At 59.9% G+C, this 27,860-nt stretch overlaps 7 protein-coding genes across 7 annotated transcripts; 3 read left to right on the top strand and 4 right to left on the bottom strand.

The window, feature by feature from the left end:
• Window positions 1-81: 81 nt before the first annotated feature.
• A1Q1_05862 (uncharacterized protein) lies at window positions 82-1,040 on the top strand (the record flags this gene model as incomplete). The annotated part of the gene is made up of 3 exons (XM_014321071.1): window positions 82-184; window positions 232-575; window positions 633-1,040. 3 exons carry the CDS (start codon window positions 82-84, stop codon window positions 1,038-1,040), a joined length of 855 nt encoding a protein of 284 aa, XP_014176546.1.
• A 159-nt stretch (window positions 1,041-1,199) lies between these two features.
• Window positions 1,200-2,476, bottom strand: A1Q1_05861 (uncharacterized protein; the record flags this gene model as incomplete). Its single annotated transcript, XM_014321070.1, has 3 exons — window positions 1,200-1,870; window positions 1,993-2,200; window positions 2,330-2,476. 3 exons carry the CDS (start codon window positions 2,474-2,476, stop codon window positions 1,200-1,202), a joined length of 1,026 nt encoding a protein of 341 aa, XP_014176545.1.
• Window positions 2,477-4,093: 1,617 nt separating this feature from the next.
• On the top strand, window positions 4,094-4,834 carry A1Q1_05860 (uncharacterized protein; the record flags this gene model as incomplete). Its single annotated transcript, XM_014321069.1, has 1 exon — window positions 4,094-4,834. One exon carries the CDS (start codon window positions 4,094-4,096, stop codon window positions 4,832-4,834), a length of 741 nt encoding a protein of 246 aa, XP_014176544.1.
• Window positions 4,835-5,071: 237 nt separating this feature from the next.
• Window positions 5,072-13,383, top strand: A1Q1_05859 (uncharacterized protein; the record flags this gene model as incomplete). Its single annotated transcript, XM_014321068.1, has 3 exons — window positions 5,072-5,314; window positions 5,510-7,111; window positions 7,156-13,383. 3 exons carry the CDS (start codon window positions 5,072-5,074, stop codon window positions 13,381-13,383), a joined length of 8,073 nt encoding a protein of 2,690 aa, XP_014176543.1.
• A 520-nt stretch (window positions 13,384-13,903) lies between these two features.
• A1Q1_05858 (uncharacterized protein) lies at window positions 13,904-15,271 on the bottom strand (the record flags this gene model as incomplete). The annotated part of the gene is made up of 2 exons (XM_014321067.1): window positions 13,904-14,902; window positions 15,107-15,271. The coding sequence occupies 2 exons, from the start codon at window positions 15,269-15,271 to the stop codon at window positions 13,904-13,906; spliced, it is 1,164 nt and encodes a 387-aa protein (XP_014176542.1).
• An 845-nt stretch (window positions 15,272-16,116) lies between these two features.
• A1Q1_05857 (uncharacterized protein) lies at window positions 16,117-18,607 on the bottom strand (the record flags this gene model as incomplete). Its single annotated transcript, XM_014321066.1, has 3 exons — window positions 16,117-17,847; window positions 17,889-18,439; window positions 18,574-18,607. 3 exons carry the CDS (start codon window positions 18,605-18,607, stop codon window positions 16,117-16,119), a joined length of 2,316 nt encoding a protein of 771 aa, XP_014176541.1.
• An 8,160-nt stretch (window positions 18,608-26,767) lies between these two features.
• On the bottom strand, window positions 26,768-27,855 carry A1Q1_05856 (uncharacterized protein; the record flags this gene model as incomplete). Its single annotated transcript, XM_014321065.1, has 4 exons — window positions 26,768-27,338; window positions 27,435-27,522; window positions 27,564-27,727; window positions 27,803-27,855. 4 exons carry the CDS (start codon window positions 27,853-27,855, stop codon window positions 26,768-26,770), a joined length of 876 nt encoding a protein of 291 aa, XP_014176540.1.
• Window positions 27,856-27,860: the final 5 nt, after the last annotated feature.

The raw sequence follows: 27,860 nt of genomic DNA, 5'->3' as shown, positions 1-27,860 counted from the left end.
AACGAACGATCACAGCAGTACAAGTACAATGCTAACGCCAGGTCCATATTCGGCGCGCATGTCCTCGCGTTCGCCATCATCATGTGGATCACGCCAAAGCGCATCGGCGAGTTCTTCAACGACCTCGGCGTGCGCCTGCGCGATATGGGATGGAAGGGCATGCTGATTCTCTCGGCGTGCATCAGTGAGTATGGCTCTTGCGCTAGGGCTGCTAGTGCTAGTGCTCGACAGACTCTCCCTCATGCTACAGCTGTATGCCCTGGGGAACACAGCTAACGCCAGTCCTCTCCTCGCACCCGCCCCTATTCGGCTTCTCCGGCTCGATGACGCTGATGGGCTTCGCCTACGGCGTGTGGCCGGGCTTCCTCGTCGCCTCCCTCGCTTCTCTGGCGGGCGCGGCCATCGCCTTCCTCTCCGTGCGCACCTTCTTCCTGGAGTGGATGCGCAAATTCGGCTCTGGGAAGAACAAGCAGTGGCAGGCGTTCGGCCACGTCATGCGCGAGCGCGGCTGGCCCCTCGTCGCCATGATCCGGTGGTGTCCCCTGCCGTGGGCGATCGGCAATGGTCTGTTCGCTGTGAGTCTCATTCTACATGAATCAGCTTCGGCTCGCGCACGGTAGCTGACTTTCCAGTCCATCGACGCAGTGCAGTTCTGGCAGTACATGCTCGCGAACACACTCTACTTGCCCAAACTCTTCATCCCCGTGTTCATCGGTAGCAGGCTGAGCTCGATGCTCGACGACCCCGACAACCCGAAACACAAGGACCCCGTGCAGTTCTGGCTCAACATGGCGTCCATCGTCGCCACGGTCGTGTTCTCCGTCGTGACCGGACTGGTCATCTACAAGCTCACCCTGCGGCAGATGCGCAAGCTCGAGATGCACGAGGGATGCGACCCCGAGGAGGGCGAGTTGGCCGCTGAGGCGCTGGAGTCCACGGCCCTGCTGAGGGACTATAGCGAGGAGGATGATCTGGCGCTGCTCGAAGGTGGAGTCAGGAGGGGAGCGGCGAGGGAGAGGAGCCCGAGTGTGCGCTCCTAGGAGGGGTCGGACACTGAGATGCTTACTCTGGGCGCTGCGCGCTCGAAATGATATGAACACTTGATAGAAGTCTCGTTGCCTAGACGTTTTGCAAAACCCTAGAGATGTATCCATACCCCACGCCTCTGCTGCTAGATCATACATTCACTCTACGGGCTCTTATGAGTACCAGTTCAGGAAGAGGAGCGCAAAACTCATCCCGAGCAAGAACACAAGGAGCATGAGCCGGCTCTGGCCGCTGTTCTCCCTCGCCTTGCGCAGTTCCCGGTTCGCATCCCCCATCTGCCCCACACTAGCCACCGCCTGGTCATAGAGCAGATCGACCATCTCCGTCTGCTGCGTGAGATGCCGTACAAGCTCAGCCTGCATCTGCGAAATCTCGACCAGGCTCTTCTCAGCAGAAAGCACAGAGTCGAGCTGGCTCTGCATGTGCTCGAGCAGTGCCGAGTTTTCGCTCTCAAACTCCTGCAGCTGGGCTTGGGACAGCTGCTCCTCGATCCTCGGCTCGTTCTCGGGTATTATGCCTGTGCCCATCGAGGCTATGTTGGGGAAATGCTGCCCCATACCCAATGGTTGGCCTTTCTCCATCAACAGCGCTTCGCGCTCCGCGCTCCCGCCTAGGGTCTTTTGGCGCTCGGCGCGCCGCTTCGCGCGCTCCTCTTGCAGATCGGACGTGGTCGTTGTCAGCCGCGCCAGGAGGGAGTTTAGCGTCCACAACACGCTCGCGCGGTGAGCGGTCAGGAGCACCGTGCCGCTGTCGTCCTCTGTGGGCGCTAGCGAGGGGAGGAATTTGTACAGCTTGTTTTGCGGGATGACGCGTTCTTGCCGCGCTGCGGTGTCAGCTCAACGCTCGCAACGCTCGCTGTGAACCAGCCTCAGTTCCCTCCTCGCCCATCATCCCTTGCGTGCCCACGCTTGATCCTGAGGACTGAGGAGTGAAGGCCCGACTCACCCTTCTCGCCCTGCTCCAGCTGGCCGACTCGCTCCCGACACCGCCGCAGGATCATCTTGGCGCGCACGTCGATCTCGTCCCGCTCCCGATCAGAGAGGTACTTGGTGTTCTCCCAGCGCTTCAGCGTGTCGTCGTCTCCGGCGGCGGCGCCCGGCCGACGACGGTGGAGGGGCGGCGCCTCCGCCGTCGAGAGGTAGGGCTTGCGGATCTGCCGCAGCAGCCGCTCCAAATCGGTTAGGTGCCCGTACTGATGTCAGCTTGGCTCCAGTTGCCGAGCTGGAGGCAGGTTCTGAGATGTCGTGTGGTTTATAGCCGGGAGACAAGTTGTTGTACTTACGATTTGGTACGCCTCCTTCAGAAACGAGTCCTTCTTCTCCTCCTCCGACTGCCTGCGGGGCGGTTTCGGCCTCGTCTTTGACGGGCCACTCTTCGACCCCTCCGCTATCAGACTCCGAAAGTCCTGTGTCTGGTCGATGAACGCCATTTTAGTTTGTTGTCGATCGAACCCGGCGAGCTGATGACATCGGTGATGTCAACGCTTCCAGCTGGATCGGCTGGTGCTCATCTCCCGATCACGTGATACATCACAAAGTCTCCCACGGGTGTCTCCTGGGGAGATGAACGCCAGCCAGCTCGCCAGCTGGCCTGCTGGCCTGCTGCATGCTGGCCGTGCTGGCCAGCGCGTCCCTGATCGAGCCCTGAGTCGGCGAAGAAGGTCCTCTTATCCCGCCGTACTGCTGTCCTCGACTATCCAGTGCGCGTTCGCGTGAAACTCGAAAGACGATAACGTCCATAACGCAGCGGCCAACCTTGTTCATGACCTGCGTACCTAGCTCTGCTCATGGCTCTATTTTCAGCCGAGCGGACCGAGATAGAGCGCCGATGGCAGCCCCCACATCGAAGCCGACCGAGCGGCCGAGCGGAGCATTAGTTGGCTGAGACATGAGACATCCACGAACACCACAACGTGCAACGTAAACGCCTCTTGTAAGACAGCCTGCGCGGGTGCCGGAGTAGGGTCCGAGGGTCCGATGACGACCCACCGAGGAGGGCACGCCGGGTCACTAGACCTACCCGTCGGCCCTTGCTCCCTTCCGTACCGGGCTGCCGTGATGCGTCCCGGAGATGTCATACTACAGTTGAGGAGAGCAGACAATGCATCGAGAGTGAAGCCGCATACCGTATGCCCTTTCGCGCTCCTTGCGGTCTTTATTTCCTTGCTCCGATGCTCGGTGGCCTGATGGTGAGCTGCGCACGCACCCCGCGGCGGTATACCGAGGGGCGCATAAGTGTGAGCGCGTGAGCGCGTGAGCGAGGCAATACAAATCCTCGGGACGGGAATATGGAATCGCCTCTTGAGCGCAAGAGCGCATGAGCGCCGTGATGCTGAATCTCGACGACGCACAGACCTTCACGCCGCGACGCGCCAACCACCCAGGTTGCACCCAGGAATAGTGGGCGGACTCCCTCTGCGCCTCTGCGCTCCTTCTGCTCTTGCTCGCTCGGTCAGCTCGGTGCATGAACCAGCAGCTCCTCCGGCCATCTTGTCTGCACACTGGCCGAGCATATGCCATACACCTCGCTCCCTGGTACCGGCCCGGATGACCGGCTGGGCGGCCAGGGCACGCAGAGCGGGCGTGCAGCGGCAGGCTACAGCGGGGCATTACTCCGGTCGGCACCAGGACAGATTGCAGGCAGCGACGAGGTTGGTCCGGAGAGAGGAGAGCTTGAGAGGGCTCGACGCGGTGAAAGCTTTCGTGGTGGGGGCGCGTCTAGGTGAACCGACTTTTGGTCTCCCGCAATTCCAACACGACCCGTCACCCTGGGCGACCCTGGGCGTGCCCTCGCGTGCCCTGGGCATAAGTCTCATTCTAAGGCGTACAGGCTGCAGAATCGCAGGGCTGCGTGCCTTTTGCGAAAGAGTCGGACCCTGGGTTGTGCGCCTCGGGTGTATGGGCGTGTGTCCCTTTTGACGAGTCCCGCGGCTTGCGCTGGCCTGGCATGGCTTGCTTAATCTGGGCTTAAACAATCCAATCGCAGTCGTCCTAGTTACCTGATGCATTTCAAAGTGTCGATTTAGTAAACTGGCTAAATGATCCAAATGAAGCAGCCCCTCCTGCACGCGCACGCCGTACCAGGGACACCACTCCTGCGAGTGTTTCTTTGTTCGTCCAACGGTGGTCCCTTACTGCAGGGAAAAGAGTCTCTCTCGCGCGATCCTGAAGCCATCAAGCTCATTGCTCGCGCTCTCCCCCTTCCCTTATCCCTTGAGCGCGCCCCAAGGGCCGAGGGCAAGCACCCGACACATCACCACCCATCTGACCACCGGGCCAGTGCATCGGACACCGCTGTGACCACAAAGCTCACTCAACCTTCATCCAAGCTCGACCCGTTCCTTGCGCGCTCCTTTGCGTGGCCAGTGCACTCTCACTCGGTCTCTCGACTTTCCAGTTCCATCCTCTCATCCAAACCACGATCACTACTCGACACTCGTCTCCGTGTACACCACCGAAGAATCACCCACAACTCCACCCTCCTCCGGCTCGATAGGCTAGTCCGGCTCCCGAGCTACCGACTAGTCCACGAGGCAGACAGGCCACCGCACCCCCCTTCCCTCTCACCTGCCGACGTTTCACCCTCCTCCATCAACCGACACCTCATCTCTCACACATACCACCACCAGAATACACACAGACACCCATCATCCATCTCGACGCTTCTTTCTCCCTCTCCAAAACATCGAATCCCATACGCCCGCCCGTCCGCTCGCGCATCGACACTCGACTCGCTCGCCCTCTCTCTCTCCTGTATCACTACGCTCACGCACGTCTATAATCCTTAACCACATCCCTCTTCCTCGACCGACTGTCAGCGCGCGCGCAATCTCTACCTCATATTAATACGGCATACAGTGAACTCGCGACTCTCACTTGCACGCATCCCCCTCCGCCTCCCCATGATCATCTGATCGCACCCCTCTTCCTCTTTCTTGACACCCGGCGCAACCCCCCTCTGAACCCGCGACCCAGCAGCACCCGTCAAGATTCCTTCTCCATCTCTTTCCGCGGCTGCTGCCAGGATGCCGCTTCGTCGGTCATCCGGGCAGACATTCGCTTCCCCGTCCTCGCGAACGATCAGATCGCTCGACATCCAGCACACCGATAATCTGTCGCTGCACGACGCCGGAGCCGCCGTCGCATCCAACTCGGCATCCGCGTCGACCTCGGCGTCCCCTGCTAACACGTCCTATTCATCACGTCAAGAGTCCCTCATGAGCGAACAAAAGGTCGTCTCGTCCATCGTCTCTCGCTTGGTCAATAAGGTGAGTAAGCACCGACCTCCCTCGGTCTTCCAACCTCCTCCAGGCTGCACCAATGCGCGCCTGATCCCTTTTCGCCCGGCACGAGGTCAAGCCGAACGCGTTGCGTGTTCGCACCAGGGCTTCATCATGCACACACACACGCGCGAGCTCGATGCACATCTCGGATGCGGACTGTTGGCTGACATACCTACACAGCTGCCATGCAACTCGGGAATAAAACTCGCCATGATGGAGTTGGACGACGGGGTGAAGACGACGGTTGAGAGCCTGCTGCAGATCTCTCGCATTCGTTTGTCGTTGGTTGTACATGCGCTTGCGAGCGCGCTCGAGACGCTGTCCAAGGTATGTAACAGCGCAACTTTGAGCCAACTGACGCCGCAGTACTCGAACAACCTCCCCCTCGTTGACGCTCCGCTTGACACGATCCACTCTCAGCTCTACGTTCTTCACCTTCTCGTGCGATGTCTGTCCGAGTCATGGCGCCTGAATTCCTCGGCTGCGACGCCTACGGCCTCGGACCTCCCAACATGCTGGCCGGATCCGCCCCCGTTGGATGACCATCTCGCGCGTCACCTGCTTGGCGTCCTGGTCATCTACATGCGAATGGTGTCGGACGACAGCGCACAGCTGAGCGGCGCGTTATCTCAGATTCCGCGCGACGGCAAGTCGCCCAGCTCCGCATCGGTTGCGTCGTGGGCTCAGGAGCACCCTGCATCGACGGGCTACTCACTAGGACCGAAGTTTATTCAGGAGCATTCCTACCCGTCGGCGTCGGCTTCCGGTTCCATCACGGCACTCGCATCGGAAGACGCGCGGCTGATCGGTCCCGCCGCGTCCTCAATCCCAATGGCTATCAAGGAGCTGACCAAGTGCACGTCTCGCATCGTCTTCTTCCTGTCGGCTTCCAACTGGCCGCTGGTTCTGTCACGCATCAAAGCACGGGTCGCGCACCTTACGACAACCCTGGAAGAGAACCCGGAGCTAGTGGAACTGCGTCTGCTCGAGTGGGCTAATGTTGACTCATCTAGGCTGGCCCAGGCCCTCCAGGAGATCTCGACCCCGTTCCTTCACGTTAAGCGACCAGCACAAACCGCCTTGGCTTCGGCTTTGCGCAACGCCATCTGGAACTGGATCGATGTGTATCCGGCAGAGTACCAGTCTCTCATCGAGGGCACGCGCAAGCTCGACGGCAGCCCGGATGTGCTCTTCGACGTGCTCTCGTCAATGTCGGATGCGACCGCATCGAACAAGCGCGTCAAGGTCTTCTACCCGTTGATGGCCATGCTTTTGGTTCTGTCGCCGGAATCTATGAAGCGCATTGCCCTCGGGGAAAGCTCTCGGGGAAACTCGAGCATCGCTAAGAAGGCGAGCTTCATGGAGAATCTTCGAAGAGGGCTGGGCCAGAGCAAGTCGTTCGAGGCCTGCGCCGTCTGCTACGTCGACCTCGTCCGTGCAGGCGTGTCCCTGAGCCCCCGCTTAGACTCCTCCGGTATCCGATCGATGTTGCCGGATCTCCAGAGCGACCTGAAGAATGCCCTCTTCTACTCGTCGCTCTCGACCGAGATCAATGACCAGAATGTGCTCGTCGAGGGCCTCGTGGCCTTGTACCGGTACAACCCGAGCCAGACCGCCTCCCACATCTTCCCCAAGCTGTGGAACGACTCGTCGGATATCAGCAAGATTATCGGCGTGCGCGCGTGCAAGGCGATCGTCTTGGAGGGGCAGAGGTTGCCATGGCAGCAGTCGGCAAATGCTCTCCGTGCAGACGTTGCCGCGTCCCTGCGGGCAATCCTGAAGGTATGTTCTAGCTGACGAACTCTTTGCGATAGCTGACCTCCCAGTCTCATGTCAACTCGTCCCTCAACGGATCTTCCTCCCGCAGGCCAGGACGACCAAGCTTGGAAATCCCGTCGACGGAGACCGACCTCATTTGGGAGACGCTCGACCTCATCGCGACCGACCCGGCCTTTGCGTTTGAGAGCATTGGCGACGGAAACGACACGCTCGGCCAGCTCCTTATTTCGATCTCGTCATTAACGGCGGCTACCAACTCCATGACGATTCGAAGCCAGGCGTCGAAGACGAACCTCGCCATCCTCCACAGCCTGACGGGTGGCGCCAAGACGGACGCGGCGATGACCCAGCTCACCGCGACGACCGCACCGGCCATCTGGCAGATCCTCATTGACGCGAGTCGGCAATTATTGATCGATTTCCAGATTGGCGACGTTAATGACATGGCGATGATGGCGGGGGCGTTCCGTGAAACGATCTACGCTGTTCTCGAGACCGTCTCGGTCCTCCCGGAAATCGCCAAGGCGCCCAATGCGAGGAACGCTGTTCTTATTGCCAAGGTCGCCACGATCACGAGCCTGACCGGCCCCGATGTCGAGCAGACCAACCTCGCCGCGCCGGCTCTCATGGCTCTCTCGAAGCTGATGCTTATCGTGCGTTCGGCTATCAGCAATAGCCAGGCGCAGATGGACGAGATCACGGGCCACAGCCAGATGCTCGCCGAGCTCGGCTCCCTCCCGCCTGCGACCGGACGACAGCAGCAGCAGCGCGCCATCCGACGCATCATGAAGAAGCACGTCCGCCCGTCGACTCTGCTCAGCACTGTCTGGCTCGGACTTGCTGCACGCGTCAAGACGCTGACCGCCAAGATTATCGCCGCCGAGAGCGACGAGGCCGCGGACCGTGGCGACTTCCGCCGAAGAGGCTTGGCCAACGACATTGACGGCCTGACCGAGGAGGAATCGAAGGAATGGCAGAACCTTATCGCCTTCCTGTGCGCCACCAGCAATGTTTGCTTCCACGACATGTCCCTCCCGCCCAACATCACTGAAGTTGTCGGAAAGGGTGTGCTCCCTCGTGTCTATGACGAAGCGACCGACGCTCACAGCGCAGTGGAGTCCTTCCTCAGGCAGTGTGTCGACTTTTTAGTCAGCAGCTCCATCCACGTCCGCGAGTCCATCAAGGACGCCCTCGGCAACGAGCTGCCGCTCAGCCTGTGCCGCGTGCTCGTTGTGCAGATGTCAAAGCTCCTCTCGCACTCTGCCAAGAGTGGCAGCCTCAACACTGCTGACCCATACACGACCTTCACCGAGCAGGCGATCGCTGTGCTTCGTTTGTGGGTCGACCGCGTCAACCCTGGCGAGAACGCTGGCGGTGTTCAGGTTGACATGGGCGAGCTCCTCTTCATGATCGCCCAGTACACTCACCGTCTCGGTCGCGAGGACACATACATCAGGATCAAGATCAAGTTCTGTCAGCTCATGGAGGCTGTCTTCAGCAAGCCCGAGTTCGTCGTCCTCGGCAATGCCAGCAAGCTCCGCAACGCCCTCCTCGAGTGGATGTGCGAGTGGTCCATCGAGTCGTTCCGTGACGAGTTCCACAGCAACGCGCATGACAAGCTCCAGCGCGACCTGGACCTCGCCTGTCTTCGTGCGCTCATTCCAATCACCGACGGCCTCGTTATCCGCCAGGTCGGCGACGACAACGAGGAGACACAGCTGGTGGTCAAGTCGCGCCTGTTCTACCGCTACTACCACATGCTGGTCCGCGTGCTCGAGCGCTCGAACTCTTTAGAGACTGAGTCGTCGCAGGTCGCTGCGTCCGTCTCCAACCTCAGCATGCGCGTCGGACCCGGCGAGAGCTACCCTGCTCTCGCCATTCTGGTTCTGTCGAACCTTCTCTCCGCCAATGTCGATGTCGGTCTCAAGCACTGCTTGTCGCTCGGCTACCACGAGGACTCGTCTATCCGAACGGCCTTCATGCAGTTGATCACCAACATTCTGCAGCAGGGTACCCGTTTCGGTGGTCTTGCGACCAAGGGCGGAACGTCCGCCCCCAAGGCGTACTTTGACGCCCTGACGGCTCCCAACCTCGCTCTTGCTATGGCCATTTGCGAGTCGTGCCCGCCAGGCGAGGTCGACGAGATCTCCATGATGCTCTTCCGCGTCTTCGAGTCGAAGGGCACGCTCCTCAGCCTCATGAAGGTCCTCATTGAGCGCGAGGTTGCCCAGACCAACCACGAGTCGGAGCTGTTCCGTGCCAACTCGATCACGACCCGTCTCCTGACAATCTTTGCGAAGACCTACGGCTACAACTACGTCCGCGCGACCTTGCAGCCGTTGATTCACTCGCTGTCCGAGAAGCCCGCCGAGTGCTCGTTCGAGCTGGACCCCTCAAAGGCCGGTGCCGACGACATAGAGCGCAACGCCGAGCACCTGAGGCTGATGTGCCAGGCCCTCCTGGACATCATTTATCAGTCGACGCCTCGTGTGCCGATTCTGTTCCGAGCTCTCTGCCACCACATCTGGGAGGTCGTCGAGGAGCGCTTCCCCGACTCGAGGCACTCGGCCGTCGGATCCTTTGTCTTCCTCCGCTTCTTCTGCCCGGCCATTGTCGCCCCGGAAGGCATCGACCTCGACGTGAACCCGGACACGCGCGACACCCGCCGTGCTCTGCTGCTAATCACCAAGGTCATTCAGAACCTCGCGAACAATGTCCTGTTTGGCAACAAGGAGGCACACATGAAGGTTCTGAACCAGTTCTTATCCGAGAACATTCGTCAGGTTACCAAGTTCCTGTCCGACGTTGCTGTCCGCCCGCGCAGCTGGGAGGTCGCGCACGCTACGAAGACGTTCCAGGAGGAGAGCGAGCGGTCGCTGGACGCCGATGGCGACAACCTCATTATCCAGCGATTCGTGTTCAAGCACATCAGCCGCCTGGAGTCGTCGCTCGACAACCTTCCTCCGTCGTTCCGCAGCCGGCAATCGACCTCGACCCGGTCGATTCGCTTGGATCTCGATGGCAAGTCGATGCTCCAGTCGCTCCGCCGCCTCATGCAGGAGACTGGCCCGCCCACGGACATGTCAAACCTCAGCAGCAGCACCAGGTCGCAAGTCTACGACGACTTTATGCGTCACAATGCCGGCCGCAGCACCGAGTCTGTTAACACCGCATTCTACGAGGGCCCCGCCTCTCAGAACGGCCGCCGCATCTTCTACTTTGTCGTTGCTCGCGTTGCCCTGGTCGACTACGACCTGCTCGCATACCACGTCTTCTCGCTGCTCGACAAGGTCACCGATTTCTTCGACCTCGTCATCGACCTGACAGACTTCTCGCCGACGACTGAGATGCCGATCGCCTGGCTCCGCCGCTCGCTGCAGATGTGCCCGCCGGGTATCCTGCCGCTCGTCCACACGCTGGCGCTGTACAACCCCAACTCGTACGCCCGCAAGCGCCTTCGCCGCATGATTGCCGACCTGTCCACTGTCGGCACGACGATCGGCAAGAGCGTCGTTGCTGCCAGCAGCCCTGCCGAGCTCGCCGAGTTCATCCCCTTCACGTCCCTCGCGCTTCCGGACCACACGATGGCGCTCGCCTACGAGGCGGACCACGTGTTCACCAACTTATTGTGTCTGTCCGACCACGAGATGCAGGTGCCGGTCGTTGTCAAGCTTGGCGATGACTGTCTCCAGGTCGCCTCGTGGAGGAAGCAGGACCTGACCGCGTCGCTCAAGGCTTACATCATCGATGTGATCAACCTTAAGGACGTTGATGACATTGTGGCCGGCACGGGCGTGTCGTCTGACCAGCTCATCGTGAAGCACTCGCAGAACCAGAGCGTCACCTTTATCTCGCGCAAGCGCAACGAGATGGCGCAGATCATCCGTACCGCCCGAGGAAGGTTGAGGGACACTCCCTCCGAGGATCGTGCTTTGCGACCGAGCGACGTGCCCGGCACGCTGCTGAACGTTGCCTTCCTGAACATGTCGTCGAGCGACGAGGTCCTCCGCATGGGCGCTTACAACCTGGTCAACGAGCTCTGCTCCTTCTTCAAGTACGACCTGTCGTCGCAGATCTCCAAGGTCAACAGTGGCTTGCTGATTCCGACAAACTCGCTGTCCTATGTCTACAAGCTGTCGAAGCAGCTCGCGACCTCGGCGCCAAACCTCACCCTCGAGTTCCTGAAGGAGTGGACGATTGGCTTTGCCAAGGCGGACACGCCCCAGAAGACGGCGTGCTTACACTACGTTGGCCCATGGCTGAACAACCTCGAGCTGTTCGCCAAGCCCACGCGTGACGACGGCGTCGAGAGCGTCAAACAGGTTGCCGAGATTGTGCGCAGTCTCATCTCGCTCACTGTCGCCGAGAAGAGGCGTCTGCATCTGACGCTGCAGGAGCATGTTTGGAGCGTCATTGGCTCGTCGCACGAGGCCCTTGTCGATCTTGTTGTGACCGAGTTACTCCACTCGGCTGTCAACGCTGGACCCGGCTCCGAAAAGGCCGAGACGGTCGCCGACATTCTCGTGTCGCTGAACTGCACCGCCGTCAAGGGCAAGGTCGTTGCTCGTCTCCGCAAAACGATTGCGCAGACGTACCTCCGCCCGACGGCGAGCCTGACGGACAGCGCGTCGTGGAACGAGATTTGCACGCTCGCACGGATCAACCTCGCGCTCGCGTTCAACCCATCCAATGCCATCGACACGCAGCTCTTCCTCCCCGAGCTGTTCCACACGATCACCCTCATCGTTGGCATTGGCCCCGTCTTCATGCGCCAGACTGTGCACGGTCTCGTCGTGAACATTCTGCAGTCGCTCGCGTCCATCTCGTCGAGTGACATGGACAGCGCCTCCTTGCTCCACCTCCTGCAGCGCCTGCAGCAGCCCGAGATGATCGCCGCGTTTGGCCTCAGCCAGAGCGCCGGCTCGCTTGAGCTTTCTGGTCTGCCTCAGTGGGACCAGAACGGCGTCAGCCACCTCGACTCGCTCGAGATGATTGTCAAGTTCCTCGGCGACGTTCTTAGCGCCGGTGCCATCTCGACCGACTGCGCAAATGCCTGGCGCGCCCGATGGATGGGTCTCGTCGCTGCAACGTGCTTCCAGCACAACCCGGCGACGCAGCCTCAGGCGTTCACTGCGCTCGGCTACTTGGCTTCCGACGAAGTCGACGACGACCTCGTGTATCAGGTCCTCGTCGCGCTCAGCACGACGCTCACGCACTTCCAGGAGACGGACACGGTCCTCATCGTGAGCATGCTGCGCTGCCTTGCACGCGTCATCCCCGGCCTCGTCCCTGAGAGCCGGTACGCGCCTACCATGTTCTGGCTCGCGGTTGCGGTGTTGCAGCTCGCATACATCCCGCTGTTCGCACCGGCGCTCGAGCTGCTGCTCACGACTGTGCGCCACATGAACGCGATTGGCAGCTTCCAGAACGGCCTGTTCGACAACCTCCTTGCTGCGCGCAAGGCTGTTGGGGACTCTGCACGCAAGCTCGACCAGATCTGCGGCATCAACTTTGACACCGACCCGTGCTTCTCGCTCGTCGCGATCATGTACAAGGGTGTCCGTCACCCTAACACGAGGCGGCTCACCATTGCGACGCTTACCGAGTTCCTGCGGTTGTCGACGGCGACGCGGACGGACCTCAACTCGGAGGACAGCCCGCTCATTGGCGCGCAGAGCGTCGCGTTCTTCACTTCGCTGCTTCCAATCTCGTCGGCGAACCCGTCCGACCTGAAGGGTCTCTTCACGGCTGCCGGCGTCGACGTTGCCGAGGAGGAGCTCCGCGATCTCAGCACACTGTCCGTGTTTGACCTGCTCGCCATCCCCGACAACTCGACGGCGCTTCTCCTCGTCACGCTCATTGTCACGATCCTTGGCCAGGCGAGCACGGACACGGAGAAGCTCGTGCTGTACCGTTTGCTCGCCGAGGCGAGCATTGAGATGCCCGAGGTCGTCGCAATGGCGTACGACTCGCTCATCCCGCGCATGACGGCGGTGCTCACGACGACGGCAAGCACGTCGATTCTCTCGGCCGTCACGCTGATCTTTGAGCGCGCCATGGCCGACTCGACGTACTCGTTTGGCGCCCAGGCCAACGGCGACCGCAAATATGGCGGGTCGTCGCTCGGGTCCAACGTCTCTGGCGCTCGCGAGCAGGTGCTCGAGGACCTGGGCATGAAGGGTCTCAGCGATATGTCGTTCCAGGGCGTCAAGATTGACCGACTCGGCAGCATGGCCAAGTGGGTGGCGTCTCTGATCGAGTCACTCACCATCTAACCTCTTATACCCCCTTCCGGAATACCCCCTTACCCCACAAACAACGGATAATCACATTGCCCCTCTCTCTCTCCAACTCTCTGCTTTATAATCAGCCCCGAGGTCGGGGACAGTCTTGTTCGAAGGTCGCCCCGTCCCATCGTCCCTTCCAAATAATCCTATACAACATAACGAAACTACGTCTCTTATTTGTTTTCTCTTTCGGGATTTTCTATCGAGTTACTCTTCAAAAGCGGACTGTGGCTCTGAGAGTCTGCCGCGTAGAACACCCCCTCTTCTCTTCACTGTCTTTGGTTTGGGTCGATCGAGTACCGGGTTTGTCTTGGCACATGCATGCATATGATGATACGCGACCGAGCGAAGCGAGGGAGCGCCGAGGGGCAGGGCGAGCGAAGCGAGCGTGAGTGTGCGACGCGGGTGAGCTCAGCGAGTGAGTCACAGTCAGTGATAATAACGCGGTGCGATCAGAGCAGGAGTGGGGAGTGGGGGATACATAACATGTTAAAAGTAAAGTCTAGACCTAACCCAACAACGCCTCAAACCCAGCGAGCAGATCAGCCCTCAAGTCCGCCTCATCCTCAACACCAACACTAATCCTGAGCAACCTCCTATCAACAGTCTCATCACTCATGGCCCTCCACTCAATCAGACTCTCAACCCCGCCCAAGCTCGTAGCGTGGTGGAACAACTCGAGCTTGCTGGGCAGAGCCTTAGCCTTCTCCTCATCGCGGAGGAGGATGGCGAAGACGGGTCCGAAGCCGTTCGGCATCTGCTCCTTAATCCAGTCCCCATCCTGGAGACTCGCATGCTTGACTTGCGCCACGACTTGTCCAACGGGTCCATCCTTCTTCCGCTCGTCCTCGAGCCAGCGGACCAACTTTTCAGCACTGGCGCTTTGGCGCCTAACCCTCAATTCCAGCGTGCGCAGACTCCTCAGGCCCAGCCAGCCCTCGAGACTGCCCACCGTAGCGCCGAGCACGGCGCGGTCCTCCCTGAGCCCCTGGATCCAGTCCTCGTGTCGCGTACTAACCGTGCCGAGCAACAAGTCGCTGTGGCCCCCAAAATACTTGGTGCCAGAGTGCATCACCGCATCCGCACCCCAGATGAACGGGTCCTGCAGCGGCGGAGGCGCGAATGTCGCGTCGACCGTGACGTAGGCGCCCCTCTCACGAGCCCGGCGCACGTAGTAGGCTATATCCCTCGCTTCGCCTGTGGGGTTCACTGGCGTCTCGACATGAACCACGTCCCCCTTTTCCAGTTCGTCGAGTTGCTCAAGGGTGAGAATGCGGAGACCCGTGAGACGACTGAGGAGCGAGACGATGGCGTGCGCCCCGTGATAGCCTGAGCCGATGGCTATGGCGCGAGGGTTCAGATGCACGAAGAGCGCATGCAGAGCGGCCAGACCTGAGGCATAGACCAGTGTCGGCGCGCCAATCAGGGAGGTGAGCACGGCTTCGATGCGGGACGCGTTGGGGGAGGATTCGCGCGAATAGATGTGTGAGTCGTTCGGATTGTTTGGCTGTACCGTCAGCGCTCACTCATTCTCCCCATATCGTCTCTCCCCACACTCTCCTCTCCCCTCTACCCAGTCTCATCGCTCTCCCTTCTACAGCTACAGCTGAACGTCCTGCACGACCTAGTCGCGCACTCGCGCCCCCCTCGCTCCGCTCGGAGTTCGCTTGGAGCTCGCTTGGAGGTGCGCTCGCTGCGCTCGCTGACTTACGTCCACATTCTCGTTCGGCACGAGCTTTGCCGGATCCTTGTCGTACGCAAATGTCGTGCTGACGTGCATCGGCGGCGCGACGGCGCGGTGGGCACTGATCTTGTCGTCGGCGTGCACTGCGCGGGACGCTAGACCGAGGGGTTTCTTGCTTTCTTGCTGTGTCATGCTGCCCTCTGATTGTCTTGGGAGATGACGAGTCGAGAGTTGTGTGTCGAGCGCGTAGTCGTGGAGGACTACGATGGGAGGGAGTTGAAGAAGTGAGAGAAGTGGGCGAAGTGGGAAAAGTTGGAGCTCAAATACGCGGAGAGAGCAGGACTGCTGGAAAGATCTGTACCCCAGAGGGACGTCGCAACGGGCCGATAACAGACGACTCGAGTCGCTTGATACCCGCTCTCGCACGCACGCCCACCCGTGCGACTAGATCTCTCTCGGCCAATATCTAGTCGCCGATGCACCTCCCTATTGGCTCACAGCTGAGTTCTGGCTAAACTTCCCAGCATCCCGGCTTGCACAATCATACCTTCCAATCACCTCAGCGCGGACCGGGCCGCTACCGGAGTGTCACCCGCTGCTCATCGGCTACATCATCCACTCAACTGAGCACACTGCGGCGCTTCGCGCCTCCGCTTTTTCTTCTTTGACCTTTGCATACCTCACTGATATACACTTTTTATATATAGATAAAATTTCTTTCAAAACAGGACTAACTTTTTTCACAGGGTGTCATCGGAGACTTTGGAGAAGAAGGCAACAGATTTATGCAGTAGGAGAGAGAGAGAATGATAAAACCCAGACACACGGCGTCCCAGAGAATTTTGGATATAGCTTCTTCTTCTTTTGTCCTCTTCCAACTTTTCTTGCTTTTGGTTCCCATCTAGGTTTGTGGACGTCGTTTCATGCGGTGGAGTCGGATTGGAGATGGTGGAAACAGGGTGGTTGACAGGGTGGTTTGATTGAGGTAGAGGATGGGAATGGATGATGGATGTGTGTGATGCAATTGGTGATGGGATTTAGATGGCGAGCGGGCGAATATCCGCACCCGCCTTGCGCGCGCGGCGGCGGTCCTTGCGGCTCGACGCCTCGTCATAGACTGCAGCCTGCTGCGGCGCGAGCATCGGCGAGATCAGCATGCGGTTAGCTGGGCCTGCGAGCGTCTCGGCAAGTGTCGTCCGACTAGCGCCCCGCGCAGGAGCGTACAGCGGCATCGAGTCAGGCTCGACGTGCCTTCGCTTGCTGCCCGACGAGTTGAAGTTGCGCCGCATGTACATTGACACTGGCACCTTGTCAAAGCGGAACATGTGGCGCGAGTCCTCCTGCTTGTCCGTCGACTCGTCGCCAGAGTCAATGTCGTTGACCCGCAGCATCGAGGCGTCCATAATGTCCTCGAGCGAGAATGCGGGCTCGTCGTCCGACGGCGTCGACTCGCGGTCGAGCGGGTCGACGAGAGCCTGAGCGGCACGGCGCGCGGCAATGTACCGAGGGTGGCCAGGGATCGACGAGTAGCGCGTCTTCTTGAGCACGGGCGAGAAGGGGTCGGTCGTCGTCGTGTTCAGCGACGAGCGGCGCTTGTTCGACGTCTGCGACGAAGTCTCGCCACCAACCTTCCTCCGCCTTCGCGCGAAGGGCGACTTGGTCGTTGTCTTCGAGCCGTCAATGACGGCGTGCGCGCAGGGAGCCTGGCTGACGTGGAACGTGCCCATGACAGGGGCTGCGACGGCACTGCCATTGGCAGCCGAGGAAGGCGTAGCAACGGCAGTGGGTGAAGCCGGAGCGGAAACGTCGACGACGGGCGCAGGCGTGACAGGGGCAGGCGCGGCGGTGACAGGGGTGAGCGGCAGCGCAGGGGCGGCAGCGTCGAACGCAGTGTCCGTGACAATGATCATTGGGGCACCGTTCTCATCGACAGGCGCGAGGGGAGGAAGGGGGATCGGAGGTATCGCCCCATAGTTGTTGTTAGCGGCGAACTGCTGGGTCGCGATGAGCTCGTCGAACCCAGAGCCGTCGAGCATGGGCATGTCCTCCTCGGCCATCGAGTCGGTCGTGTCGCCTCCGTCGTCCTCGCCGTCAAAGTCGCACCAGTCCGAGTCTGTGTCCGTCTCGTTCTCGGCATCGGCGTCAATGACGAGCTCGAGCTGCTGCTCGCCGGCAGAGAGGGAGGCAGCGACGCTGTCTGTGGTGGAACCAGCGCCGCGGGATCCTCCGTGACGTCTTGACCTGGAGCGCTCGTTCTTGGGCTGGACGAGAACGAACTGTCCGTCCCAGTTCTCCATAAGAATAAGGGGCTGGTCCTCGGCGGGCTGGGGGTCGTCCATGCCAAAGGTGAGGGGAAAGCCGAACTCGTCCATGGCATCGTCAGTGTCGGTCGTCGACTCCGAGTCAGACATTGGGACGTCAGACTCTGAGGCGTGAACCGAGGACTGAGACTGGAGCTGGTCAATGTCGGAGCCGGTGAGGTTGGCGATAAAGTCTTCGTCGTCTTCCTCCGACTCCTGCCACCACAGCTCTTGTGGATCGGCGTCCTCGTCACCAGAATCGATTGGTCCCGCGCCATATTGCAGGTCCTCAATCTCCTGGCCGGCAAAAGCCTCTGGTAATCCCTCCATGAACTCGTCCTCAGTCTCGTCCTCGTCGTAGACATTGAGGGATCCGGTCCCCTCGCGCTCAGACTCGTCGTCTCCATATGACGAGGTTGAGTCCGAGTCCACGTAGGAGGACTTGGCGAAGGCCGATTGCGTCGGGGTCTGAGATTAATACAGTTTCGACGATAGCAAACAAAACTTACCGCATCGTCAAAGCGGTCGCCGCCGAAACCAAACTTGTCGTCACGGGCGCGCCTTCGCGCAACCTCGCCAAGCTTGATCTCACGCTTGCGGTCGCGTCCTCTCGGGCCGGTGGTCGTTGGTCTCGGGTTGGAGGAAGAGGCTCGGTGGTCTAACCGCTTCTCGGGGGAAGTCTGCAGTGCCTTGCCCTTTCCTTTGTCCTTGACCGAGGTGTGAATGGCTCCGAGGCTTTCGCGCTTTCTCGTTTTTGTTCGAGCGACGGCAAAGTCGTCATCGTCGACGTCGTTGTCATCGTTCTCATCGTCATCATCAGGCGGCGTCAGGTCGGAGGACGAAGACGAGTCCGAGTCGTCATCGTACGCCGCAGGCCGGCGCTGCTGGCTGGCGGAGCTGCGGGCACGGGACGACGAGGCAGCGGACGATGCACGCGAGTAGGTGCGCACATTCAGCTTGATTTTAGGAAGGTTGGATGATGTCGTAGGGGGGGAGTGAATGGACTGGGAGGGGGAGGTTGGGCCTGCATGGGAAGTCGTGTGAGTTGTTCGTTCCTTGACTGTGGAGGGAAGGAAGGGTCAGCTCAACAGCACGTGTGCGCAACTTTTGGCAGTGACAGTCTGCTCGTGTGCCAGCAGACACCTGCCTCCAATCTGCACTTTACGGCGCTGTTGGGCTGTGGATGCAACTCACCTCGTTTGCCTTTCCTCCCCGCGTGGCTGTTCATCGTGATTGACATGCGTCTTGAGAGGGGCGATGTCTAAACGCTGTGTTGTTGATGGTACTTGAAGTTTGTCGAGATACCCACACACACCTCTCAAGCGGTGAGTGGGCCTATCTTGTAGTGGTTCTGGCTTCGGAAGAGGTAGAGGTAGGGCTTCGGTTGGGCGAGCCTGTTGGCGAGAAGGTGTCGGGCGGGGCTGTAAGGAGCGGGGGTGCAAGTCGAGTCGGGAGAAGGCTGCGAGAAGGTAGCCGACATGGGCTCAGTGATGGGGGGATAGTGTCAGGTCGATGGGTGTTGCCTGGCTGGGAGACAACAATGTGATGGCGACGTTGCGATGGCGGACGTCGTTGTGGTTGTTGTGATGATAAGAGATTATCAGAGGAAGTGTAATGAGGAGCGGGCACAGGATTGAGCAAAGGATGAGTGGTGTATAGGAGAGATGTGGTCAAAGGATCAAGGTAGGATTGCAAGGGAAAGGGTGGGGTGTGAATGAGATTGGCTGATGGCAAGTGGTCGCCGTCGACCTGTAACAAAAGTCGAGCGAGCGGCAGCGGTTGCGCGCGCCAGTGTGCCCAGGACCGGGCTGGGCAGCCAGCCAGCAGGCAGCAGGGCAGGGCTAGAGACAGGGGGGCGTCGGTCAGTCTAGCGAGTCCACCAGGGGGAGCTGCCAGCGAGCCAGCCCGGTCCAGTGCCAGCGCTGTGCATGTCAGGTGCGGGTGTCCCACCGAGCCAACCATTGTCCAGGAACACCTACCCTTCTTACCCTTCTCTGCGTATACGCAAGCCTGCATGCCCTGCAAGACTCTCCTGGCCTAATTGCATTGCTAATGCCAGCGAACACCGGCGATTAACCATCGCCAGTAGGAAAAATTCTCGCGGGCGGCACCTCGCTGCGCTCGCCGCGCTTGGGATCGAGGATTTTTGCGCCCTCTCGCGACGTGAGCAGGGCTGGATCCTGACACAGTCTGGAATTTTTTTGCCAAGTCAGGCAGGTCGGCTGAAGACTTCAGAGTTGTGCCTGGTGCGTCCTCGTCCAAACCCTGATCTTGGTGCAAGGGTCCCTGAGTCCGAGAGATCCTGAGACGCCTGGTGCGCGGGCTTGGTGCCGGAAATCGCAGGTGGCCAAGCACAAGCTCAAGCAGTGGCTGTGGACCATGTGCACAAACATCAAACGGAAGGCATGCATGTCGAATTCAGTATTGCCCATATGCACGAAATGACAGAATAATCACCAGATGAGCTCATGACAGATGCAGATGGTTCCATGCAGGGTTTGCCCCACCGCAGTCTGTTGGAGCGACAGTCTGGCAATCAGTTAGTCGCAGCGTCCTTCATGCGCCAGACGCGTCTCAGATCTCGCGATGCCGTTTGCGGCTCGGTGGTGGGCTACTGTGAGAACGTCAAAAATTTTAGACGCTGAGCAGCTGATCAGGTGCCATCTCGTACTTGCATACCGCGCATATGCGGGTTATGCGGGTGCGGGTGGCCAAGCTAAGGTCCACACAAGGCCCTCGGAAGGAACATGCGGTGAGCCGGCAGTTCTGGGTGAGCGTGTCATAGGCACGAGGCCCGCGTCCAATCGGCCAGTCGAGAATCCTATTTTCAGATTTTCAACGACTTATTGAAAGGCAAATACGTCAAATGCCAGCGAATCCCACGCCAGCCAGGACTGACGTCGACGACCTAATTGAAGATTTTGTTTGTAAACAAGTGGCAAATCGCCCAAGGGCCGTTTCAGACCGCCCAGAATGGCATAACCGGTTGGTCCCTCCCCCTGGAAAGCCGGCGTACCGGCGTACGGGTGTGCCGCCGTTCCAACCGTGCCAGGCCGTAACCGACCGGGAAACATGTGCCAAGAGCTGTTGCTGCATACTGCAAGAGGCAATTGGATCGTGTGTCATGTACGACGAGTGCGCGTGCTCATGGACGTGTTGCACATGCAGTGGGACGACGCGTTCTTGTTGATGCTTATCTACTCTGCTCCTGTCGCATATCGCCTTGACGACGTCCCGCTACGCCCGCTAAGATGCAGATCACACATCCCCTCCATTCCACCGCACTACCGACGGAACATACGGGGTGGACGGGGCGCACGGAGCAGCGGGCTGCCAGGCCGCAGCTGTAAGCGGGTGCACCGACGCAGACGTATTTGCCACTCACGAACTGCAAATCTTTGCATCAGGGACCCGTCAGGATCAAGACTGCATTCTGCGCATTCTGCAGCGCTGCAGCGCTGCAAGCTCTGCAGTCGCCACCGATCCACCGAGCTTTCCACAACGGCCACAGCAACCTTAATCCCCATTGAGACCCGTCCCTATGACCCTCTCTGCTCCCTCAGACCCCCACACCGTCGTACCCTCGTGCAGCTACCCTATGCGCCCGGCCCAATGGCACGGTACTCCGTCACCAGCCAGTGGCCTGCGGCTCGGCACCATACGGACCGATACGAGTCCGCTGGCCGTCTACCGTCCGTCCGCGCCCGCTGTATGCTTGCGTGGTCGTGTCGATCCGTTGGCGGCCGGCGGGGTGGCACGGGCGCGCGGGCGTGCAAGCGGCGCCGGGCGCTCCGATCATACTTCACCAGCCTCAGCACCGGCCACTACAGTTACTCGATTACCGCCACGCTCACAGCAGAATTACAAAATTGCAGCTCCTGCAGGCTAAGTATGTAGGGCAGCCAAAGAAGCAGCATGCGTCACACCCCTCTGTACCCTCTGGCATATGACCGAATACGGTTTGCAGGCATTTGGTGGAATCGGGCCTTGTGCCGTCTTCAGAGGAAGGGACCCCGCATCGACATGTGTCCTGGGGTATGCCCATTGGCCAGGTTTGGCTCCGGGTGGGTTTTGCTCGTCTGACTCGCCTACTCAGCTGCTCTGCACTCAGTGTGCACAGGAGTGCACAGGTGGCCTCGATTCGGTCCATAGTCAAGCTGTATTGCAGGTTCAAGTGTACAATTACTCAATGGACTCAAGTGGGCACGCAGATCCCCCACTTCCTTGGCGCCGGGGTACAGGGCACGGGCTCCTGCCGGCCACGCTGGAGAATTGCGCCTCACACCTTGCTCGCTTGCGCATGATTGCGATAATGCGATTGGAATCGACACACAGAAGCTCGTGAGGAAGCTCGTGCTGCAGCGTGTATCGCTCTTGTCGCTTGCCGTGCACGGCAGGCGGGATGTCACTTGACGTAGGCGGCAAGGGGGCGCTGACGACATTCGGCGACATCGGCGAGCTACTGCTCACTCGGAGCACATGATCGTATCTGCACTGCGAGCGCAGCGGGCTCCGTCTGCGCCCGAGTATACCTGCCTGCCGGACGGCCAGCGCGCCAGCGCGCCAGCGGCTGAATCCACTGGACATCTCTGGAGTAGTGGTCGTGTGACGTCAAGCTGCGAGCCTGGCTCGGACGGAGCCGCCCCGGCAGCCTAAGTCGCAGCCACGCCGGTCCTTTGCCCCAGTTGTGAGAAGTCGCCGTTCGCATTCGAGTACTGCGAATTCTGAGAATTCTGCACACCTGCACGAACGCCGAGTTGCCCGAGTTGCGCAATTGGCGCTCCGAGACAAACCCCAGATCGCTACCTGTTGGATCTAGGAGTAGAGGAGGATATAGGCAGTACAGCGGGTGGAGGCAGGGCCGGCTAGGGGCCCAGTCCGGAGCAATGAGATAACGATTCCGATCGACGGACGATCCGCACGGACCTCCCCATTCTCCCCCACCAGTCTTCGCTTGCCCACTTGGCATTCTGCGTTGATTACAGATAACGGTTTGATTACAGATACGTGCGATTGTTCATTGCTGTGCAGGACGGGCGGAGAAGCGAACAATAATGCCTCTAGCGGAAGGGATGATCAGGTGACTGGCCGTGGCGCCGGTGAGAAGCTCGAGCCTCACTCGAGGCTTGTTCTTCGCTAGCGACCGAGCGACGTGGAACGATAAGGAACGTGGAACGTGGAACAGTTCCAGTGTTCCAGTGCTCCAGAAATCCAGACCAGGTGGCGGGCAAGTGTCAGCTGACCTCGCCGTGGCGCTGCCTTCCACGTACCCAGTGACGATGCCCATACGAGCTCGACCAATTCGAGCGGCCACGGCTTTCAGTACGTGGCCTCGCGTGACCTCTCTGTGTCCATTTTTGCTCTTTCTTCTGCTTTCCCCAGACTGCTCCTCCTGTGAGATCGGGGGAGGTTTTCTGGATCATCTTTCGCAGAGTCCCACGGTAGTGTAGAGGCGAGTTGGGCGCGTACGGAATGAGGCGCCGAGAATACTCGACGAGCAACCGTGCGCCGGAAGGAACACCGCCGCCCCCTGACCCACGGTGACCGTCCCCTGGCGTACTCCTGGCACAGAGGGGTGAGTGCCCCGTGGCGGGTTTCTGGTACGTTTCTGGCGTCGACGATGGCGCAACTTGGCGCGTAATGGCCGATCGCAGATGAGGCGTTCACGCGTCACGGCATTCCTTCGTGACACTTGTGTGACGCTGAGCGATGATCGCGCTCTGACCTAGACACGTTCATTGGGACACAGAGGTGTGAACGTGCATCGCTGCGATGCCTGCCAGGTAGCTGGTACGCAGTCAGGCGGGTCCGAGGAGATGTGAGAGAGATGGTTGAGCCACGATAACGCTCTGGGGCAGGTGCAGACGTCGCAAATGCTACTTCAGTATGACGACACCCATAGGAACACAGGCTCGTGCTCTCAGAGCCGTTAACTCATGCCAGGCTGGGTACAAAGTGAGCATCGAGGAGGGATAAAGAGATACTCTATCGAGACAACTGGACCTAATGTAAAGTCCCAAATTTGCGCGGACAAATCAGGAAGGACCGTTTGCAGCAGAGCCCAATATGCTGCACAGAAAGGTTAGGGCTGCTGGAGTTGTGCGTCGGTAAACATCTGTGAGCTTATGATGCATTCGCAGAACGCCATGAGCGATGCAACGTAATGCCAAGCAAGGTGAGTCACCGATTCCGGCACCCGCCGCACCTCGGCGAGCTGATAGTGGCTGGTCGTCGGCCGCTCTTCGGCTCCCGAGACGGCACCCGACCGCTTGCCCGGGAGTCGCCGAAACGTGATCTCAACGCACAACGGCCGTCGAAGGAAGGTAGGAAGGCGGCCGTACATAGCACTCCGGCGCATGCAAGTCCGCACGGCGGCCGTAGTCACGATGGCGGCCGCGGTGAGCGGTGTGAGTGAATTGGGTGAAACAGGTGTAGTGTCGTGGGCACCAGTCTCGTGTGAAGCCGGTGTCTCGATCAGTGGCACTCGGCGTCCGTCGCAGTCTTGCTCGGCGACTCGCGGCGGACGTCGCTCGCTTCCGGGACCGATAGCAATAAACAGCCGTCGAGAGGCAGAAGCGCAAGACCCATATCCGCGGGAAGCCGGGAGCGATCGGTCACTTGACATCGTTCTTCGTCATCGATAACAGGTTTTACCTTCTGGGCACCGGTGGCCCCCGTCGCAGTCGGCTTCCGTCACTATCATTGCGGCCGTTTACCTCAAAGATGGCGGCCGTCCGGCTCCAAGCTCACCCATTCGGCGCTGACAGTTCCGGGAGAAGTACCCGGCATCTCGGCATGGTCAGTTCAGGCGGCCGTCTGTCCAGCGTACCCGGGATTGAGGACATTTCACGGCCGCCTCTGGCAGCCGGCATCTCGGCACGGCCACATCTACGCGATTCTGGCGGCCGTCACTGCGCCATTTCTGAAGTTGGGCGCGAGTTATCCCGCAGAAGTGGACATCTGGCGACCGCAAAAATAGTGCGGCATCTCGGCATCGCACGACTTCGATGATCGCCTGCCGAGCGTTCCCCGGAGGACCTACATCTCTCGGCCACCTAGGCGGTCGGCAGCTCGGCATGCTTGCCTCTGCCGGATCATAACGGCTGCGAGTGACACAGTAGGGCTGTCGAGACCATATTCTCCCGCACATGTGGAAATCAGATTGCCGCGCATGAGCGATCGGCATCTCAGCGTCTCCCGTTCCGGTGGTTGCGAGTCGCGGTGGAAGGGAATGATGGATGTCTCGCGGCCTTCTGTTCAGGCCGGCATCTCGGCACGTACTTCTTCACTCGATTCGTACGGCTATGAGTGCGCCATCTGTGCTCTACGGGGTGCGAGTTGACCCGCAACTATGGACATCTGGCGTCCGCGCTACAGCTCGGCAGGTCGGCATCGTGATGTTCTGGCGGCCGTTGCGGGTGAAAGTGCTCCTGGACGGCCGTGAGCAGCGGCATCTGAGCGATTTCTGTAGCTCGGCATCTCGGCAGATGCATCTCAGCGCACGAGAGACGGCCGGTAGAGCTCTTGTCTGGAATCTACGGCCGCCACGGAAAGCAGATGTTCGAAGATCCGGCTGGTCACCTTTGGTATGCTGTGCCGGCGAGCAGAATCGCGGAGCCGCCATGATCCGGATGAAGCATCCCGGTCCCGCGCTGTGTGAACGAAGCACTACGGGCGACTCTTGCCGATCGGCAGCCACTGGAAAGGCGAGCGATCGACGTTGTCGATCGCAGACGGACTTCACACGGCCGCGCTCTTTCTTAACGGGCTGAGCCCCGCATACCTCGCGATTGCGCATAGTTTCTCCGCTCGCGGAATCGCGTAGATTAGATGTCCGGGAATATCTTGCAGATCTTCTGGTTGGTCGTCGATCGTCGTTGTGGTGGTGCGCTGGCGGACTTGGTTTTCCCGAAATCAGTCCTCGGTGACGATTGTATCAGCGCCGGTTCCAGATGTCCGTCCCGGCGCCGGCATCGTTGAACATCAGCTGTTCGGGACTGTACCCAGCGGCACTCTCGGGAGATCTCCACTCTCGGCCGCGCGTGATTAAACTCCGCTTGCGTTCGTTTGACAGGCGGCTAGATAGTTCTTCACGAATTCAGATACGGGAAGATTGTGGGGGCCTCGATCCTCAAGTTTCGCCGATAACAACGTGGGCGCGATCCGGCCATCGCGCATCCGTTTCCGGGTTCTTGCGCATGCATTGGTCGCCGGCGACTTAGTTCCCGCTGTTGCAGCATACCGATTCGGCGCCGTACATGTAGCACAGGAGGTGATCATGACCATATACTGGGCACTTGTCACAGCCGCGCAGTGCCACGAGCCAGGCACTTGCTCGGTGACCGTGTTCTAAATCTAGACACCGATTCCTCCGTCCGCGTATCTTCACGCTGGTGATCGGCCGTTGCCTCTTCCTCCTACGCAGCGCGCTCCTCTGGATGCCGATAGCTCACGAAGGTGCTGCTCGGCGACCTCGGCATGTTGTCTATGCATTATCGGCGATGTATGGCTGAACGGCTATGAGGACGCATGGGAGCTGGTCGGTGACCGCTGAAGCGTCCGCGTGATTTCTCCGCCAGACCATGCCGGCCATCTCCCATTGCCCGGCCTGCTATCACGGCTGAACCAGCCACTATTTCCTAATCGTGCGGCCGAAGCATTGTCCAGCGAATGTTCGTGAACCCACGCGGGTCCGTGTGATAGTAAGATCGCGGTAGCAGCTGGCCCCAGCGTGCATGAAATCTCCAGCAGAGAGTCTCGACCAATTCCGCCCATGTTATCTGGGCGTTCCCCTCATCTTCCGGGGACTGATGTCTTGTGGCTCATTTATCACCTCAGCACTCTCACTGGCAGCTTCTATCTCTTTTTAACCTCTCTGTTGACGTTCTTGTCACGGCCGCCATCGTCATGGGCGGGGTGAGTTCGGCACGGCTCTAGGTCAGCGTTCGTACGATACACATTCCAAAGATAGGTCGTACGCCGCCCTACGATCAATGCTCACGGCTTCATCATCTGACTTCGTCGTACGGTCCTCAGTATTTGCTGTGGGAAGGAATGCCCAGCACGGGTGAATTGGCATGAGAGTCTTGAGATAAAGTGCACTTAATAGCGATTCTACGACAGCGTCGTCTGCATTCCTCGAGCTGAAGCTTGGTTGAGTGTCCAATTCACCGTTCCACGGATCAGCCGGTGCTGGTTCATCAAAGGACAAGGTTAATCGCAATATTAGGGTGCTTTCAGGCTGATCCAAGCTGGGACAGGCTTGCATGGTTGCGACAACCGAGTCTGCTGTTAGTCATGATGCCTCGTTCTGTGCAGATACCACGTGCAATCGACCTGCTCTCCTCGTGCAAGCGCGGATGTGTCTCTAATGCATACAAATACAACACTACTTCCTCCTCGTGCTCCGTCCGTGGGGCTCCTCAGCCTTGCGCTTCTGTCCGGCGCCGTCGTCTTCTCCCAGCTCTCCATCCTCCAGTCCCGGCGGGCCGGAGTGCATATGCCTCACGTTCCTGAGCCCGCTGACCGGGCGCGGCGGGAGACCGGACGCAGAGTGCGGGGCGTGAGAAGCAGCAGCGCGGCGCCCGCTCCTAACAGGCCGCGCCGGGAGGGGGTGAGCGTGCGCTCCACCATGCGCGGGGCCGGGCGAGGCGGAGTGCTGGCGCGATGTCGGCGCCGAGAGGGTCGCGGCGGAAGGCTGGAACGGAAGCGTCTGGGCAGAAAGCTTGGTCTTCTCAGTCTTCTCCTTGACCTTCTCGGCCTTGAGCTCCTTCTCCGCCTGCTCGACAAGCTTCTCCGCTGCCGCATCCTCCTCCGACAGCGCCAGCTTCAGGCCGCGGCATTCGTCCACTAGCGCTGCAATTCGTCCGAAGGTGTCTGCGCGCTGCTGCGCGACGCCAAGCACCGCCTCGTACGACGCGCGATGCTCCACAATCAAAGCCTGAAGAGATGCGATTTGCCTGCGTGTCAGTTAAGAACATGTATCAGTAACTCACGCGTCGAGCTCGACCCGCGTCTTTCCTCGCGCTGTGATCTTGCGCGCGACCTCATCGCACTTCATCCTCCGCGCGCGCTCTGTCTGCTTCGCCTGGAGCAGCGCTGTCTCTTCCAACAGCTTCGCACGCAGTGCCTCGGTTTGCGAGACTAATGTCAGCTTTCCTCCTAGACGGCAGGTCCCAGCTTACCAGTTTCATCCTTCTTGCGCTCGTATTCACGTTTCTGACGTTCCATGGACTTGGCGCTCGCCATCAAACGCTCAACGTGCAGGCGCCACTTTTCGACATCCAGATGCAGCATCTCCTTGTCTCCATCCTCTTGCCCGTCGACCGTGGGTGTCTTGTTCAGCCGCCTGATGAGTGGTCGATACTCGCGGTCATTGTGCGTCAACCTATACCGGTTCAGCGCCTCTGCGTCGTCAGCTTACGTTGGAAGACAGATCAGCTTACCGGCTGAGAAAGGGGGCTGAACTCCCGCCATCGTGC

The sequence above is a fragment of the Trichosporon asahii genome, assembly GCF_000293215.1.
Source record: "Trichosporon asahii var. asahii CBS 2479 unplaced genomic scaffold scaffold00075, whole genome shotgun sequence".
In the NCBI taxonomy this organism is placed as follows: Eukaryota; Fungi; Basidiomycota; class Tremellomycetes; order Trichosporonales; family Trichosporonaceae; genus Trichosporon; species Trichosporon asahii.
This window is presented reverse-complemented; position numbering and strand designations above follow the sequence as displayed.